This window comes from Mandrillus leucophaeus, unplaced genomic scaffold (genome assembly GCF_000951045.1).
Source record: "Mandrillus leucophaeus isolate KB7577 unplaced genomic scaffold, Mleu.le_1.0 Scaffold65, whole genome shotgun sequence".
Lineage (NCBI taxonomy): Eukaryota > Metazoa > Chordata > Mammalia > Primates > Cercopithecidae > Mandrillus > Mandrillus leucophaeus.
In genome coordinates, this window is record NW_012107030.1 from 1808903 (window position 1) to 1827119 (window position 18217).

The 18217-nt window shown below is 34.7% G+C and overlaps 1 protein-coding gene across 1 annotated transcript in view; it reads right to left on the reverse strand.

Annotated features, from left to right (window-relative positions):
• Positions 1–18217, reverse strand: part of WDR11 (WD repeat domain 11) — a 55867-nt gene that overhangs the window by 26606 nt on the left and 11044 nt on the right. Inside the window, exons 5-13 of the mRNA XM_012001074.1 lie at positions 17752–17938; positions 15481–15646; positions 14928–15042; positions 13905–14100; positions 13509–13612; positions 10263–10439; positions 7705–7789; positions 3214–3320; positions 814–889 (exon numbers count right to left, since the gene is read on the reverse strand). Of these exons, the coding sequence (XP_011856464.1) occupies positions 814–889; positions 3214–3320; positions 7705–7789; positions 10263–10439; positions 13509–13612; positions 13905–14100; positions 14928–15042; positions 15481–15646; positions 17752–17938 (1213 nt within the window). The remainder of the gene's footprint in view (positions 1–813; positions 890–3213; positions 3321–7704; positions 7790–10262; positions 10440–13508; positions 13613–13904; positions 14101–14927; positions 15043–15480; positions 15647–17751; positions 17939–18217) is intronic.

Sequence of the window (18217 nt, forward strand, 5' to 3'; positions counted from 1 at the left end):
GGTCAATATCAAAAAATTAACTGTATTTTAGTATAAAAATAATAAATAATTGAAATTTTAAAACACCATTTATAAAAGCATCAAAGAAAACACAAAATATAATTAACAAATAATATGTAAGACTTATACACTGAAAACTACAAAATATTGCTGCAATTTTAAAAGACCTAAATAAGTGGAGAAATACACCACGTTCATTACGTTTATGAATTATAAAACTTGTTAAGATGCCAATTCTTCCCCACACTGATTGATGGGTTCAGTGCAATCCCAATCAAAATCTCAGGAAAATTTTTTGGTAAAACTGATAGGTTGATTCTAAAATTTATATGGTAATGCAAAGATCTTAGAAAAGCCAAAACAAGTTTGAAAACTATTTTAGAAAGCTTACTCTTTGTAATTTTGACTGATTTTCATTCGGTTTCTATTTTTAATAATACTGCTTTACATGTTATTTTCCCCTGAAACAAAAAAACTCAATTTCTGGAAGCAAAATGGGTTTAAATTATACATAAAGAGAATGGATTCTTTCACTCAGCAACTCCATGCTTAGATAGAAGTGCATAAGAACTTTATCCGAAAGTAAACGATTCATGCAAAAGCTACCTCATCTTTTTAGAAGTGGAGAATTAAAAGTGATAACAACTTAATTTTGTAATCAAAATATTTTCTTTGGGCTGCATATCACTATTTGCTATCACTAAAAAGATTCTATGTGCATTCCAGCACATTCCCATTTTCTTAAAGATTAAAAAAATCCATGAGATTTCATTGTGATAACACCATAGATTTTTTTTTTAGGTCGACACTTACTTCAAATGAGATACTTTAATCATTTCGATGGGAGATTCATCATTGCCTCTTTCACCGCGAAAAGCAATGCTCCTACCTTTAATTACAAATATTTAAAAAAGTGAGAACAGTGCATAAAACATGTATGAAAAACAAGAAGCCACACCAATGTAATTTGATCAGTCCTACCCTTCCTACCCTCTGTTCTCCTATTCATTCTTCCATTTGCTTCAAATCTGTTTCTGTTTTTTTGTTTTTTGTTTTTTTTTTTTTTGAGATGGAGTCTCACTTTGTCACCCAGGCTAGAGTGCAGTGGCGCAATCTTGGCTCACTGCAACCTCCGCCACCCAGGTTCAAGTGATTTTCTTGCCTTAGCCTCCCGAGTAGCTGGGACTACAGGTGCTCATCACCACGCCGGCTAATTTTTGTACTTTTAGTAGAGATGGGGTTTCACCATGTTGGCCAGGCTGGTCTCGATCTCCTAACCTCCAGTGATTCACCTGCCTCGGCCTCCCAAAACACTGGGATTACAGCTGTGAGCCACAGCGCCCAACTGCTTCTAAGCTGTTTCTAATAACATAAGTTCAAAGAATATTCTCAAAAGTGTTACAAATTAATGATCAATAATACATCACATATTCAGACATTTATTTTGTAAAAAGGCATTTTCATTTGTTACACAGTTTCTTGAATTCTGTAATTCAATTTTAGAAATTTAAAAAAACAATGATAAGTTTTAAGATATCTATAGGACAGCAGTTGTCTGGTGCGAAAACTATTTATTTAAAGTAATATTTAATACAAACATTCTCATGTTTCCAAATACTAACTAGTGGGGGAAAAACTCTTGAAACAAGTATTTAAGATGTTCTTGTCCCATGTGTAAAATACTAGTTAAATATTTTGAACATGTTCCTCTGAAAACACCTTTGTAAACTGGAAACTACGGAATAACTACCGTGTTCATGTATGCTGTGAAAGAATGAGTTACCCACAAAGGAAGCTACATGATTTTCTGTGAATAAAAAAAGTATAAATTCTAACTTGTATGTTTAGTATCTTGTGATAGATTTTTATCTACATTAAACAAAAGAGAGAACATACTCAAGTCAAGGCCATCTGAAGGCCTAAATGTCTTCCTGCTCTTCATTGAGATTCCATCATGTGGAATCTCAGTATACTCACTATTATTATACCCCAAACAGCCCATGTCCTGTCCTAACTGCACTAGTCTGCTGCCTTCCTTAGAAGCCCAGGCTATAAAAGTGTATAATCTATGAACTCAAATATCCCACTTAAGGAAATCAGTAACTGTTACTTATGTGCAAAGCAGATTTTAAGTTATCCAACAGTCCTCAATCTGAGCTGACCAAAAAAAATACACAGGGATTTTTTTTTCTTTTTTTTTTTTTAGTCAATGGTACTAGACAACAGCATTTTATCCCTGGGATCACTAGAGACAGAGCCAGTACCACTCTGTTGGCAAATTAGGAACTTGGGAATGAGAGTCAATGGGCATGTCACTTCCAATGAAACCAGAGCAGCAACACTGGACTAAAGATGGGGATGATTCCTTGAAGTTTAGTAACACACCCTGAGAAGTAAGAACAACTGGATCTTTGAGAGCTTGAAAATACATACGGAGACTATAAAAAAGCGACCATGTACTTCACTTGTTTACAACTTACTTGATTTACAACCATTTATTTGATTTATTCATTTTACACATACATACACATGCTCTCATTGGTTAAGATCATCTGCATATGATTCATGTTGCTATACCATTTTAAAGAAACTCATCACAATTTTGTTTAAAAAAAAAAACCTCTTTGAAACTACTGCATATTTTCAAATTCTTCATTTTGAAATTCACTGGTTTTAGGTTTTTAACAATTCTGAAAAAGTTACCTTATTGGGACGTTTTCTACTGTAGAATCTTCAAAATCCCAAATTAAGTTTCTCTATTCATTCAGCCAGAGACTATTACAAGTTTTAAATTTGAGCATTTAAAAACAATCCTTAACCTATAAATTTTCTAAATGTTTCCTATGAAGGCCAAAATTTTCAGCAGAGATGCTAATAAAGTCCATTGATAGAGTTATTTTTAAATTGATCTTTTAAAGTTGGTTATATATAACAATGCACTTAAAAGTAGAACTGGTATCCTCCTATGTTTTAATGAATCTGTCTGTTCAGGCTAATGGTCCTCCATTTTACCATGTATTTGTGCCAGCAACATTTCCATGCAAACAACAATGAAGCCTTTCTAGGGCAATTATTAAAGAATAAAAGAATAAATACATAAACATGAAATATAAGAAAAAACTCCAAGATGAAAGAAGTACTTTCAAACATGTTTTATAAATAGCAACATGTTTAATCAATATGACAAATCAATTTGAATCTTTAAAAACAAACCTGTTGGAAGATCAACCAGTTGAAGCTCATTTCTCACTAATCCCATATTATTTGGTGTTGAGGTAGCAAAAGAAAGAAAACTAGTCAAACTTGTCCATTCAATACCCCTATAACAGGAAATGAGATAAAGGTTAAACTAATACTCTTTTTTATTTGAAAGGTTCATTTATTTGAAAAATAAGTTTTCCAAAGACCTAAATTGTATTACGTAAATTAATTAAAAAGTAAGCATGACCTTTTATCTTAACATGACCTTTTATTTGAGACTGTATTACCATACCTAACACATACAAAATTATTTCTAACTAAAACTTTATCTACAAATGTAATGACAAGATAGTTTAGTTATCAAGATTCACATAAGTATTAACATGACTATTAAACTCTGGCCAGGGAGAGAGTCATATTACAGTAGTTTCAGCCTACCAGACCAAGACACAAACTAATGACCTAAGAAAATCCACATGTACCTCTCTATTTTGTTTACTTCTAAGTATCTTCCATTGCATTATAAGCTTCAAAGGCTTTGTCTGTTTACAAGCATAGAGAAGATACTCAACAGATAATTGTAAAGCATTGTGAGTTAAAACAAGCTTTTAAAAACATACACACGTTGCACTATCTGCTGTCCTGAGTCCCCGGCACAGTATACACAAACCTTCAAGTGCTTCAGATTATGATTTTTAAAAGCACACTTAATAAAAGGTAGGAAAACAACTTTCTAAAAGTTAATCTTATTTGGACATGAAAATCTAAAATGTTCTGAGTTTACTGCTAGTAAGTTAAGAGATTTTTATAATACATCCGTGAAAGTTTTTTTTTTTTTTTTTTTTTTTTGAGACAGGGTCTCACTCTGTCACCCAAGCTAGAGTGCAGTGGCACGATCTCAACTCACTGCAACCTCTGCCTCCCAGGCTCAAGAGATCCTCCCACCTCAGGCTCTCAAATAGCTAAGCCTACAGTGTGTGCCACCACATCCAGCTAATTTTTGTATTTCTGTGAAATTTTCTTAATGGCTTTTGATTATAATACGAAAATTACATTAACTGAAACACAAAGCAGGATTTTAGCGTTCTCTTGGCCAGTATCTCTGAATATAAAATACAAATTATTTTCAAAATGTCAATGAAGAGGAAAAATTCATGGAAAAATACAGTATCTTTGTATGATCATTCACGACATTTATCTCCCTGAGTAGTATATCCCTCAGAGTTAGTATCCCAAGTAACACTTATAATCAATTTCAATGTTATTCAACCATAAATATTATCTTAGCATGTATAAGTCAAGTATTTAGTGACATCTATAACCTGACTAATCCAGGATAATAAACCTTACTTAAAATTAATACCCCTCTGATTAATTAGCTATTAAAACTTTGTGTTTGAAAAAAATGACAACATGTTTGACTTTTCAGAAGCATGTGTGAAATTCTTAGCACAAATCTTGGCTCAGCCAACATTTTAATTTTACTGCCAACATGATTCCTACTAACCTATGTGCGTATTTCAGCAGGAGATGTAGCATATGTACTGTAAGGATAAGTGAAGAGTTCAGGCTCTGAGGCTTGAAAGGCCTAGAGTGAATTCCATCTAGCTCCTTCACAGATTACTCTGTAATTTTCAGTTTCTTACTCTGTAGACTGGAAATACAATACCTGCCCTATACAATTGTAGTGGGGATTCAATGAAATGATGCATGCAAAGTATTAATACTTAACATAATCCCTAGAGTAAGTAGTGATTAAATGGAGAGTTTCCCCTGGTTAGTGTTGACCATAAACGGAAACACCAGACACATAAGGCAAGGTGAAAGGAAATGTCGAGAGAAGAGTAGACGGGAAAGAGAGAGAGAGAAGATTCAGCAGTGCAAGCAGAGACTACTAGAAGTGCCAGAATGGCAAGCTACAGACACTGCAACAGAAAAGAAGAGATGACTAACAGCCTGAAAGAGTCCAAACAGACACCTTTGTCACTGCACCTCAAAAGCCCAAAGTTTTTAAAGACATTATTCCACGCAAATGTATTTGGGGAGATGCTGTACAGGAACAGCCTAAGGTGGCAATAAACAGTCACCTGGGCTGCGCCACACAACAATGCACTTGAAACAATAAGACGATGCAAACTTTTCAGAGATTTCCATCACAATCAGAAGCTGTGATACTTAAAAGGTTAACCTGGCCTGGCACAGTGGCTCACGCCTGTAATCCCAGCACTTTGGGAGGCAGAGGCAGGTGGATCATCTGAGGTCAGGAGTTCAAGACCGGCCTGACCAACATGGTGAAACCCTGTCTCTACTAAAAAATATAAAAATTAGCTGGGTATGGTGGCATACACCTGTAATCCCAGCTACTTGGGAGGATGAGGCAGGACAATTGCTTGAACCTGGGAGGCAGAGGTTGCAGTGAGCTGAGATGGCGCCACTGCATTGTAGCCTGGGTGACAAGAGCAAAACTCCATCTCAAAAAAAAAAAAAAAAAAAAAAGAAGGGAAAAAAAGGTTAACCCTTCTCCATTAAGAAAATGCATGTACTCAGGATAATGTGTTTGCTAAGGGTTCACTGAGAATTTTTATACACAAGACCTACATTTAATGTACAGAAAACAGAAAATGACCTTTCTTATGCTTTCACTGAAAGATCATAAAAAAATACTGGAAACTGGCAGGGGGCAGTGGCTCATGCCTGTAATCCCAGCACTTTGGGAGGCTGAAGTGGGTGGATCACTTGAGGTGAGGAGTTCAACACCAGCCTGGCCAACATGGTGAAACCCCGTCTCTACTAAAAATATAAAATTTAGCTGGGCATGGTGGCACATGCCTGTAATCCTAGCTACTCAAGAGGCTGAGACACAAGAATCACTTGAACCCGGGAGGCGGAGATTGTAGTGAGCTGAGATCGCACCACTGCACTCTAGCCTGGGTGACAGAGTAAGACTCTGTCTCAAAAAACAAACAAAAAACTGGAAATCCATATTTTATATGTGTAACTCTACAATCTATCATTGATAGGACACAAAAGGAAAATAGCCTTGCGTTCAACAGAATAATGCTATGGACAGTACAGGTATGCATTCCGGAACAGAAAGCAAGAAGCACTCTTCTGTCAATTTAGCCTTCCCTCAGATAGCTCTGCATACACAGAACTCATAAGCAGATCAGGTTTTAAAAATCAAAGAATAAATGCTATGCAGTGTTCTGATGATGTTTAAACAAAGAATAAATAAGACAAATTAACACTTAAAATGACTTTATTTGAATTTGTCATAAGCAGTCCTACTGATGGATCATCACAGAAATGAAAAATATGCAGCCATAAAAAAGAATGAGTTCATGTCCTTTGCAGGGACATGGACGAAGCTGGACGCCATCATTCTCAGCAAACTAACACAGGAACAGAAAACCAAACACTGCATGTTCTCACTCATAATGGGAGCTGAACAATGAGAACACATACGCTCAGGGAAAGGAACATCACACACTGGGGCCTGTTGGGGGTTGAGGGGCAAGGGGAGGGAGAACATGAGAAGAAATATTTAATGCATGCGGGGCTTAAAACTTAGATGATGGGTTGATAGATGCAGCAAACCACCATGGCACATGTATCTCCATGTAACAAACCTGCACAGCCTGCACATGTATCCCAGAACTTAAAGTAAAATTAAAGAAAAAAAAGAAAGAAAATGTGGTACATACACATCATTGAATACTATGCAGTCATAAAAAGGAATGAGGTCATGTCCTTTGCAGGGATATGGATGGAGCTGGAAGCCATCATCCTCAGCAAACTAACACAGGAACAGAAAAACCAAACACCACATGTTCTCACTCATAAGTGGGAGTTGAACAATGAGAACACATGGATACAGGGAGGGGAATAACACACATCAGGGCCTGTCGGCAGAGGGCATCTGAGGGGAGGGAGAGCATCAGGACAAATAGCTAATGCATGCGGAACTTAAAACCAAGGTGATAGGTTTACAGGTGCAGCAAACCACCAAGGCACACGTATACCTATGTAACAAATGTGTACGTTCTGCACATGTATCCTGGAACTTAAAGTAAAAAAAATTTAAAAATAATGAAAGATAATAATTTTGAGCAAAATAAATAAATAAAATAAACCTGAACAAGGCAACATAAGGACATCCAGTGAGAAAACAGCCTGGCCCTTAGGAGAAATAAATGAGGTGCAACAATATCAGTTGGTACAAAAATAGCTGTTTTTTGCCATTAAAATTGCAAAAACCGCAATTACTTTTGCAACAACCTAATAAAAGATAAAGCATTCTCTACTGCTTATGTTCTTTAGACAACAAACAATTAGTTATCATTCTTGATTAACATAGCCATTAGTTGGACATGAATATTATTCGAACTTTTCAAATAATCACCACTGCAGATAACATTATGGAGTACTCAATGTAGAAAAGTCTATGAGAATTTTTTTTCTGATATGATGTTTGTGATGTCACCATCACAATGACATACTTACTTGACTTCACATGAGTGGATGCTTAACTCCTTGTGTAGCAGACCACTGGTGAGATGGTACACCAGGACAGAACCGTTACTTGTACCTTTCAAAATGACATCATGGAAGATCATTAATTCAGTGGGAGTTCCAGCACTTTGCAAGAAAAGTCTTTTCTCAAGACTTTAATCACTTAACAACATTTATCTTTTATAAAAGAAACCCAAGCTATGTGCTTAAACAAACAAACAAAAAAGAATGAATTTCTCTGGTCCACTTCCTTATTTAAAAAAATGGGCCTAACCTCATGTGCTCAAAAACCTTGCTTAATTCCAGGAATAGATTTTTCACAGAAAGATCTTAAAACTTACACTAACACACATACAATTTGAAAAACACTTTCCTAAGCTTTTATACACATGGGAATTTATACTTTTTGAGATTCAGAAGGTTTAATAGAGCTGATCCTCAAATAAGCAATCTAGCAGAGCTCATTAACCAGGGTTATCCATTTTTCTTTACACAGTTTTGTTTTTGTTTTGTCTCTCATATTAAATAAACCCTGATGAGAGAGTAAAGTATGATGGTTAACTGCAGTTTCTGCAATTAAAGAAACCTGGGCTCAAGCCCTGGCTCTTCCTTATACTCTTGGATGAATCACTTGCCCACACTAAATCTGTGTTTTCATCTCTTTAAAATGGGAAGAGTAGAAAATCTATTTGTTGGAGATTAAATGGGAAAACATAAAGCACTTAGCACAGTAATTGGCACAAAGTAAGCACTTGGTTAACTATTAGTATCCTGTTATCACTACAATTAACAGTTTACAGTTATTATTCCTAAAGCTTTTCATGGTCTCAGGTAGTATGTCTGAAGTTTAAATGGAAGGGACATGGACATACATGAAAAAGCTTCAGTCTCTGTAGTGTTTTTATAAGTTAAGCAAGAAAAGTGAACAGTCTATATGGACAATCACTTTTGCACTGCACATGATTTAAAAATTAATGAATTCATACAAAGAAAGAGGGTGGAAGTAAAAATGCTGGGCAAATTCCAATATTATCTTATTTGCTGAATAAAACTCCAGAAATCTTTTGCAAAACTATTCTAGAAAAACACATTGTACAGTTATTTACATCTATCATCTATTTTATAATAATACCTTCTGGCACTGAGAAAGTAAATTACTAAAATTTTTCAATTAACAGAACTTCATAATAATCAAATGATTTCTATAATCTGAAAGTTTTAACAGTGCTGAACCTATGATCTAATGCACTAGGGGCACTACAAGAATTAATTCCATAGTTGAACTCTTTATCTTTATTGGTGACACTCTAGACAAACCTTTAGGCACTTATATTTTTACTTTGTTATACTAAATTCAGTAAATGATACTGACTACATACCAATACAGCTTATTCTACAATGGAAATCTCAGACCTTGCCATAGCTCTTATTATATAGCTATCCCAAGAAGTAATTTTCCCCAAGAAATTGAAAAAATCCTAATTGACAAATCAGGATCACTGACATAATACATACATGCACATACGAAGCACACTGCTGAATCCTAATTAAAATCTATTAATGGTGAAATATTAATAGTTTCTAAAGCAAAAATTAAACATTTATCTGCATTACATAAACCTGGACAGATATACAGACAATTGAATCATAAAAATCAAATCGCTTTCAAAACAGAGGCACAGAAAAAAACAGAAGGGTACTACCAAACAGTAATACCCAAATGGGTCTTTAGCACTGAGAAGTCAGCCATGTTAGCCACAGAATAAACATGGTGAGGCTTTCACTACAAATCATATGTTAATAGACTTGGGGAGAAAGCCAGAAGCCAGCCAATAGCATCTTAAGAAGAAATGTTGAGTTTCAAACAAATACACAGTTTTTCAAAAGTTTTGGAGAAATGTATTTTAATCATGTGTACTTAATAGCAAACTAAATTTTGTTTTTTCTCTATGCTGTAAAGAAAATTAGGTTCATCACATTACTATGAAATCAATGTGACAGCAAGTTGAAACCCAGAATAAATTTTTCTACCTATAACATACAAATACACAATTTCAAACCAAAAGACAAATCTTAATTTATAGGGACCATAGACACTTTAAATAATATTTGATATATAACTCTTAGCAAAAGAAGAATCCTGCTGTTATTAAACTATTAACCCTGACTATATTTTTAGTCAATAAAGACCCAACGAAAACTGACATGACCTAGAGACTGGGGTGGTCCAATTACAGACAAGGTGCCTGGGATTCAGCACTGCAGGGATGAGTCTCCTGATATTTCAGCGACGAATGGACAGCGTCAGAGACTCGACTGTCCAGTCTCAGGTGGAAGAAGACTTAGCATTCCAATTCAATATAAGACGGTTGGAATAAAAGGACAGAAAAAAATTTTTGTTTAAAGTTCCAGGATGAGTATTTACACAGTTTCACTTAGCCTCTGACTCCTTTTAAAGCATCCTAAAAGAGAATAAACGAACTTCTAGAAACTAGAAAACCTAAACATCTTATAAAGTGAGTTAAAAAAAGACCAGGTCAAATACTCACCAACAGCCAGCAGTGGCTGATACATCTTGATGTTTTTTGTGGTCAACGGTGGACACATACGGATAGCAAACTGTGGTGCAGGCAGTCCTGAGAGCAGTCCCGTCAGCAAGAACTTGAGGTGCACTTCCCGCAGAATTGAACCTCTGGGATGTTCTTCCCCAGCAATTGCACTTTGCCCTGAATGTAATAAAAATAACAAATATATTAACTATACTGTATGCAGATCTTAAAAAGCTAAAGAAAATTTTCAGTAGAAATGTTCTTCAGGTCTAAAAGCATAATGTAGTACACTAGTGGCTGGAGTTATTAGGGACACAATGACTCCATACCTGGCTATAGGACTTAAATTGCATTGACTAACACATCAAAGGATAGATTACTCCCGAGTCCTGCTATCCAGAATACAGGGACCTATGTATTCTAAGAGACACTGTTTCAGTCAATATTCCTGGTATTAAAGCACTACACAGGCTTCAGAAGAAAGCAAGATAACTTGTATTAGAGAACAGCTTCTTCAGACTGAACTACTGTACTGCATTCTCATTTTACTGCCTTTTGAAAGGGTTACTTTTCAATCTGATGTACTCTGTAAAGTACATACAAAATTGGTATTCATGAAAAACAGGTTTAAATAACTCATTCATAATTTCTAATAAGAAACCTTAATGTGTCAGTGTAATTACAAAACATAAGCTTTATAAGTCAATATAAAATAAATGCAAATATATATTCATAAATCATGTGTATAATATATAAGCCATCACTGTCAATAGTTAAGACTTCAATGGCATATTTCCCAAACACCATTTGTACTTAGGTTAGCAAGTCTCAAACTAAAAAGATGACTCCAATAAAAATCATTCTAACAAAATCTAAATATAAACAGTACAATAAAATCAAGACTGTTCATTAAAAAGGTATACAAATTTCCTTCCTATAAACCACTATAGAATATTGGGATTAACCTGCCAAAAATAGAAAGAATATGCATGTATATACATATACGTCTACATACACATAAACACAAATATGTATATAGTGTGAAAGGAAAAATGTAAATAAGTAGGTGGTGAATATAACCTTTTGAAGCTGTAAAGTTGTTTTAATAATGTTATTTTAAAATCCACAAAATATATAGAAAAAATAGCATTTTAATCCTATTAAAATGATCCCTTAGGATTAGCCACATACTCAATACCAATCTCTCTGTCTAACTTTGGTTGAAAAAAGATGGAGGCTGGGCATGGTGGCTCACACCTGTGATTCCAGCACTTTGGGAGGCTGAGGCGGGCAGATCATGAGGTCAGAAGATCGAGACCATCCTGGCCAACATGGTGAAACCTTTCTCTACTAAAAATACAAAAATTAGCTGGGGGCGGTGGTGCACACCTGTAATCCTAGCTACTTGCCAGGCTGAGGCAGGAGAATCGCTTGAACCCAGGAGGCAGAGGTTGCAGTGAGCTGAGATTCGCCATTGCACTCCAGCCTGGTGACAGAGCGAGACTCTGTCTCAAAAAAATAAAATAAAATAAAAAATTAAAAAAGATGGAATATGAAGGAATAGGAAGCTTAACAGGTAAGGGCCACACATACATATGTTGGCTTTGAGTTGACTCCCAGGGAATGCCACATTTTTCTTCAAGTATTTTCCATCAGAGGCAATTCATAATGTAGGGCAGATTAGGCCTTAATAAGTATCAGCATTTATCCAGTGAATATAAATCAGCCTCTGTATTTACCTGAATTGCTTTCAATTATCACTAAGAACACAGTGAATTTCAAATTAAAAGTTCAAATTAAAATGTTTTCAAGTATGAAGCTTTACTTAACACTTTAAAATCAACTACATTGTCAAGAACTGCTATACAACCTGTATCCATTTGTCTCTTAAAAATGTAATTTATATCACTTAGACACCTAAATAGCATAAAATTTCAAACTTCTATGGGCTCCATATAACTGATTAGTGCTGTTCTCGTGTGTGTTTATAATTCTTTTCACTTTAAGTTTTCATATTAAGAGTAGAAAAGGTGAATTAACTAAAAAAATTGTGTTGCCGATAAAACAAATTTTGCAAAACAAGTATTGTTCAAGCTTCCCCATATGGATTTATGTCTGCTAGAATAGATACCAGAGAGAAAGAATTTTAAATATAATAGTAAGTATCACTGAACAAAACAACTTCATAACTGGCAGAAATCATGAAAAAACTGAGGCCTAGAGATGGATGACGGTCTTGCCCAAGATGACAGTGGAGCTGTCAGGACCAGAGGCCATTGCTAAGAAGCAGGCTCCGGAGCCAGGATTACCTGGGTCACACTTTGGCTCTTCCTGTGTGACTGTGTGGTTTAAAGCTTTAATCTCTCTGGGCCTCAGTTCTTATATATATCAAATGGAGATGATATTACTTACAATGCAAAGTTGTAGCAAGGTAATACATAGAATATTTAGCACAGCACTTAACACAGTATTAAGTACCCAATAAATGTGATCTGATTAATGTAATTAATAATGTAATGCTTTTTTTTTTTTTCTTTGAGACTGACTCTCGCTCTGTCGTGAGTACAGACTGGAGTGCAGTGGTGCAATCTTGGCTCACTGCAACCTCCGCCTCCCAGGTTCAAGCGATTCTCCTTCCTCAGCCTCCCGAGTAGTTGGGACCACAGGCACGTGCCGCCACACCTGACTAATTCTTGTATTTTTAGTAGAGACAGGTTTCACTATGTTGGTCAGGCTGGTCTCGAACTCCTGACCTCAGGTGATCTGCCCGCCTCGGCCTCCAGAAGCTCTGGGATTACAGGAGTGAGCCACCACGCCCGGCCAATGCTCCTTCTAGTATATCACCTATCTAGCGTTTCAACAACAACAATAAAACCCTCCTTGGTTCATTCCAAGCTGAGGAACCAGCAAACAGCAAGGTCCTGAGTTGGCATGGCATAATAGCTCAGCATTGGCTCTAGGTCCAAAATCCAGATGCCTAATGTCATTGCTTTCATTTGTATCAGTCTCTCATGAATGAACGTCTTCTATTTCTAACAACTATAATGCAAACCTATGCTACTTCAGGCACTTTTCTACTTAAGTATTTTAAACCCCACTGATTTATTTAGGAAAGAATGATTCCATGTTCTAGTTTTCTCAAGCATTAACTTTTTTGACTTTAAAATAATTACAAGTGAGTGATTCTATTAATTTTGCCCTTCAGAAAGAATACTTAACATGGAGTTAGAGGGGAAAAACGCTTACCAATCATGTTATCTAAGGAAAGGTCTGGGAGTTTGTTCTGTAGCACTCCTACAGGAATTCCACAGAAAGACACTGGTGAATATAAAGGTGACACACCAGAACTACTGCAAAGACATAATAATTAGAAGGTTTTACATATTTAAAATCTGTATTACATACTAGGAATTCAAATTATTAAGTCCAGATCATGGCATTCTATTTTTATATTATTCATTCATCTTACCCATAGGTGAAATAGCTCTAGCAGATTTACATAATTCCCCAATAATCTAAAGCCTTAATTATTACCTTAAAAATATTTTTATAGAAAACAAGCCCTCCTATTTTTATGATTATGGAAATTTTTTATAAAACAGAGAAAAAAAAAAACCAAAACCATGATCCTGTTGAATTTACCTGTTCCGCATATTTCGATTACAAACTGCAGACTTGAGTTCCCATATCATGACCCTGCCATCACTCACTACGAGGGCGGCTGCATTCTCATTGACAGGACAGCAAACCATACTGAAGGGACGGACGGTTTTTGTCACCCTGATTGCATCACACTGGCTTCGTAAATCATAGGTAAGCTCCTGAACTGGATCTGGATCTTCACAGAAAATTGTTTTAAATATGAGAAAGTAGCCATATCAATACCACTACTGTTTGTTTTAATTTAAATAAAACCTCAACTAAATTTGGGTATCACTCCTTCATGAATGCAATGTCAAGCATGGCTTCACTTTTTACAATTACTATTAAATTTTTTCTGAATATAAAGATAATTCACTTAATGACTGTACTAAGTTTAATCTCCAAAATAACAACTATAATCAAGATATCTTGTTTTTCAATATTTTTAAAATAAAGACAATGCTTTGAAAAAGGATCAACAGTGATATATAATTAATGAATAAATTTCCATCATAATTGGTAGTAGTCTATAAGCCTGAAAACAACTGTACTTTCCAAAAGATGTGAAAATCACTTTGATCTTTACACAGTATATAATTTCACAAAAACATTATTTCCATTCTCCAAGATAAGACTGACTTGACCACTGAGACTTAGTAACCTCTGTCACTTTATAATGGAAGTTCTTACAGCCAACAAGTCAAGGGGGTATAATAATAAAGGCACACAAGGTTGAACATGCACTGAAAAAACATTCCAGAAGATAATATCTACTTGGCTCATGGACATGATCAAGAAATACAAAATTTTACTCTCTTTGATGTATACAGGAGGCGCACTGTTTTAACATCAAGAGATTAATCTTGGGCTTATACTTTTTGATGTCTTTATTATAACCATGTTTTAAACTTCCTCAAGGCAAGGAGTATCACTAACTCTATGCCTTGGCTGGTATTTGCCACATCAAGCTTTATAAAATAATTTTGAAGAAAAAGATAACATTATTGTGAGACAGAAACTTACCTGGTTCCTCATTTGAAGTGGTGAAAATGTTATTATAAGATCTTCGAACACGTAAAGTTATACAACCATTTTCATGTAGACAAAATAAACCATCACGTTGAAAGCAGGGTATCACCTTTAAATAGACGACTTATTTATTTTTTAAAACACAATAGATTAATAAAGTATATACTGTGAAACTCAAACTCATATTTAGGTAATATGGGTGAAAGAAAAAAAAAAAGAAACAAAAATAGACAAATCTCCAAACTTTAAAACTAAATGTACATTTAAAATATCCATTTATAATCCTAAAATAATTTGTCTTTATCCATGTAACTTAAATAGTTCAATAAATATCTCAGGATTAGTCACAATTTCTAGGATAAATCAAACCAATCAAAAGTACAGAAAAAAACTCAATCTAAAATCAATCTAAAATAGTGTTGTTAGTCTTTCAATAAATCGAAAAGAAGGTGGAGAACTGAAGACAAGACTTATGCGAGATTATGGCCTTCTTTCAATATAACACTCTTAATAATTTTGGGTAATATAATTTATGAATTGTAGATACCTGTAAAAACGGAACTCCTGTGCGTTCTATTGCAATCACACCCACTGTCTGATTCACCTCAAGGTCAAGGATTAAAATCTCTCGAGGATAGAGCAACAACATGTGATTCCTTTTTGAAGGCAGGTATGCCAACTGAAGGCAATCATTGAGAGTTATGAATTCAGCACTGAAAAAAGTAAACATTTACTTGGGTCAAAGACTTCATTTATAGGAGAGCTAATAAAAGATTTAATTTTGTACTTTACACATAAAAATTGACAATAAAAATGTACAACTCTTGCCTGAAATGACCAACATGGGTTGGCATCCAAAACTTAGACCTCTACTATGTACCAAAAATCCAAGCAATAATAATATTGTATAGGATGGGTAGAAATGTCAGTGTTTCTAAGTTTTTGAAATATTAAGTAAAGTAGTATAATAATCTATTAAGTCTATACAAGACATTGTAAATGATGATATAATAATAGCTGGCATGGATAAGATAGTTTTATTTTACTTTTACTTTGTCATTAAAAGTACTAGACAAACTGTTAAAATCAAGACTCAGGATGAAAACATCAACATTTAGGGTAATTAGGGCCCCTGGACCAGGAGTTACTGGACTATCTGTATGGCTTTGGGTAAGTAACTTCCCCTTGGCTGCCTTCATTCACTTTTAAGCTATCTTAAATCTTTTTTGAGACAAAGTTTCACTTATATTACAGCATTTTCTTGTGTGTAAATAAAACAGGTCAAACTACAAGGATTTTAAGAGACTGTTAGGGTCTGAAAAATCATTTTAATAATTTGTGATTGATTTGTGATTGCCACATACATTTAATCACCTTTTCTATATCAAATATATTTCAATAGGAATAGACATACAATTATGTACTATTTTCATTTTACATACTAATTTTATTAAAAGGCTTTGAAATTTAAAATAAAGTTAGTTTACAAGACCAGAAAGAGGCATTTTTATTGCATTAAAATCCTGACTGCCATGTCCTAGTTAGGTGAGCTTGAGTAACTGTATTTAAATCGGCGTGGGACTCAGTTTTCCTTATTTGTAAAATGGGAATATTACTACTGCCAGAATTGTAGTAAGAGTACATGAATTAATAGATGTGAAAGCACCCAGAGCAGTTCTACTTGAAGAAATAATGTATTTCCCCAATAATTCATATCAGAGAAAACTTAAGAAATATAAAACTAACTTATAAAACTATTCAGACTGCCAAATAATTTCTTGTTTATGAGAGGGAATACCTAAAAATAGAAAATTCTCTTAAGATACTTAAGAAGTAATCTTAAGTCATTTTGGCACAGGGTGAGAGATAAATTAACTGGTGAGCTTAACCAGCCTATGGTTTAATATATAAAAGTAATACTTACACACGTGCAAAATGTATTTGTAGAGCTATTTGTACCACATATTTTTCAAGTAGTTACTTACCAAGCCTAGAGAGAGTAATCTTGGCATACTAAAAATAAAGGCTATCTGAAAATGAATGCCAAAACAAACAAAAAAGCCTGCCAAAGCAATAATATACAGATTATAGCTATAGGAAAAAGAAAGAAACCTATTTCGAATACATCAAATTACTTAAAATAAACTTTTATTCAGTTGTAATTTCTTAAGCAATAACAGCCGACATCTTCTAAATAAATTACTAAGTATCAATGGCATTATATGTTTACTTACATTATCGGATCTATTGATCTTTAAAACAACCCTACGAAATACTTTAAAGTGTTACATTAGAGACTGGGAGAGAGAAATTTGAGTAAGATTAAGGTAGTTTCTCAAAGTCACATAGCTACAGCTTCCCCCGGAGCCTTGACTCTTACCCAGGATGGGAGACATCTTTACCTGCATAAGAAAAACACTCCGATTTTACTGCTTAATGAGAATGCACAGCACTTAAGTCAGGAAAATATATTTAAAATGAGTATCCAGCTTTTGTGCCCAAATTTTTAATGCATTCAATGACCCAAACTTCAGGATCATCACGATTTTCACAAGTAAAAATCAGAATTCAAAAATTTTAATCTATAAAAGTTAGTGGGGAAGTTGAGCACAGTTAGTGGAAACAAAGCCAATGTTAAATGCTGAATCTCCTCTTAGGGCAGGGAACAAAATAAATATGTTTTTCCTCTAATAAATTCAAAATTAGAAATGAGAAAAAGTGAGATTAAAAAAAAAAATCAGTCTCTGTACATCTCCAAAGATGATGCTTTCATATAGGATAAGTAGATGAATGTTGTTATTTTACACTTGTAACTTACCTAGGTTTCTCTTGAGTGATTAAAATTTTTACTTTATTTAGAGCTTTCTTGGCACCTGTGGCTGTGGCCAGCTTGTTGTGAGCTGGGCTAGAGTGTGGGCTGGATATGTAAACTTTTTTCCCAGGGCCTGAGGGAGGCTTGGATGGGGAGAAGTCTGAGATGAAAACAATGCCCTCGCTGGTGAGCACTACATTGAGAAAAGCAAAACTCTGATTAAAGTTTAATCAAGTTTAGCATACAGTTTTATTCCAAGACAATTTTGAGAGCAATATAATGATAATTTTAATAATATATAACTGGCAATGTTACGCAGTCATAACATAATGGGAATGTTCTCCAAGTTGAAGAGAAACAGGTGGTCCATTACAATTCATCAGAGGCCTCCAAGCTTGGCATTCTAAATTATTCTTATATTAAAAAGATAACATAAGGTTATTGGCAGAAAGAACAAGTGTTTGTTCTTGTA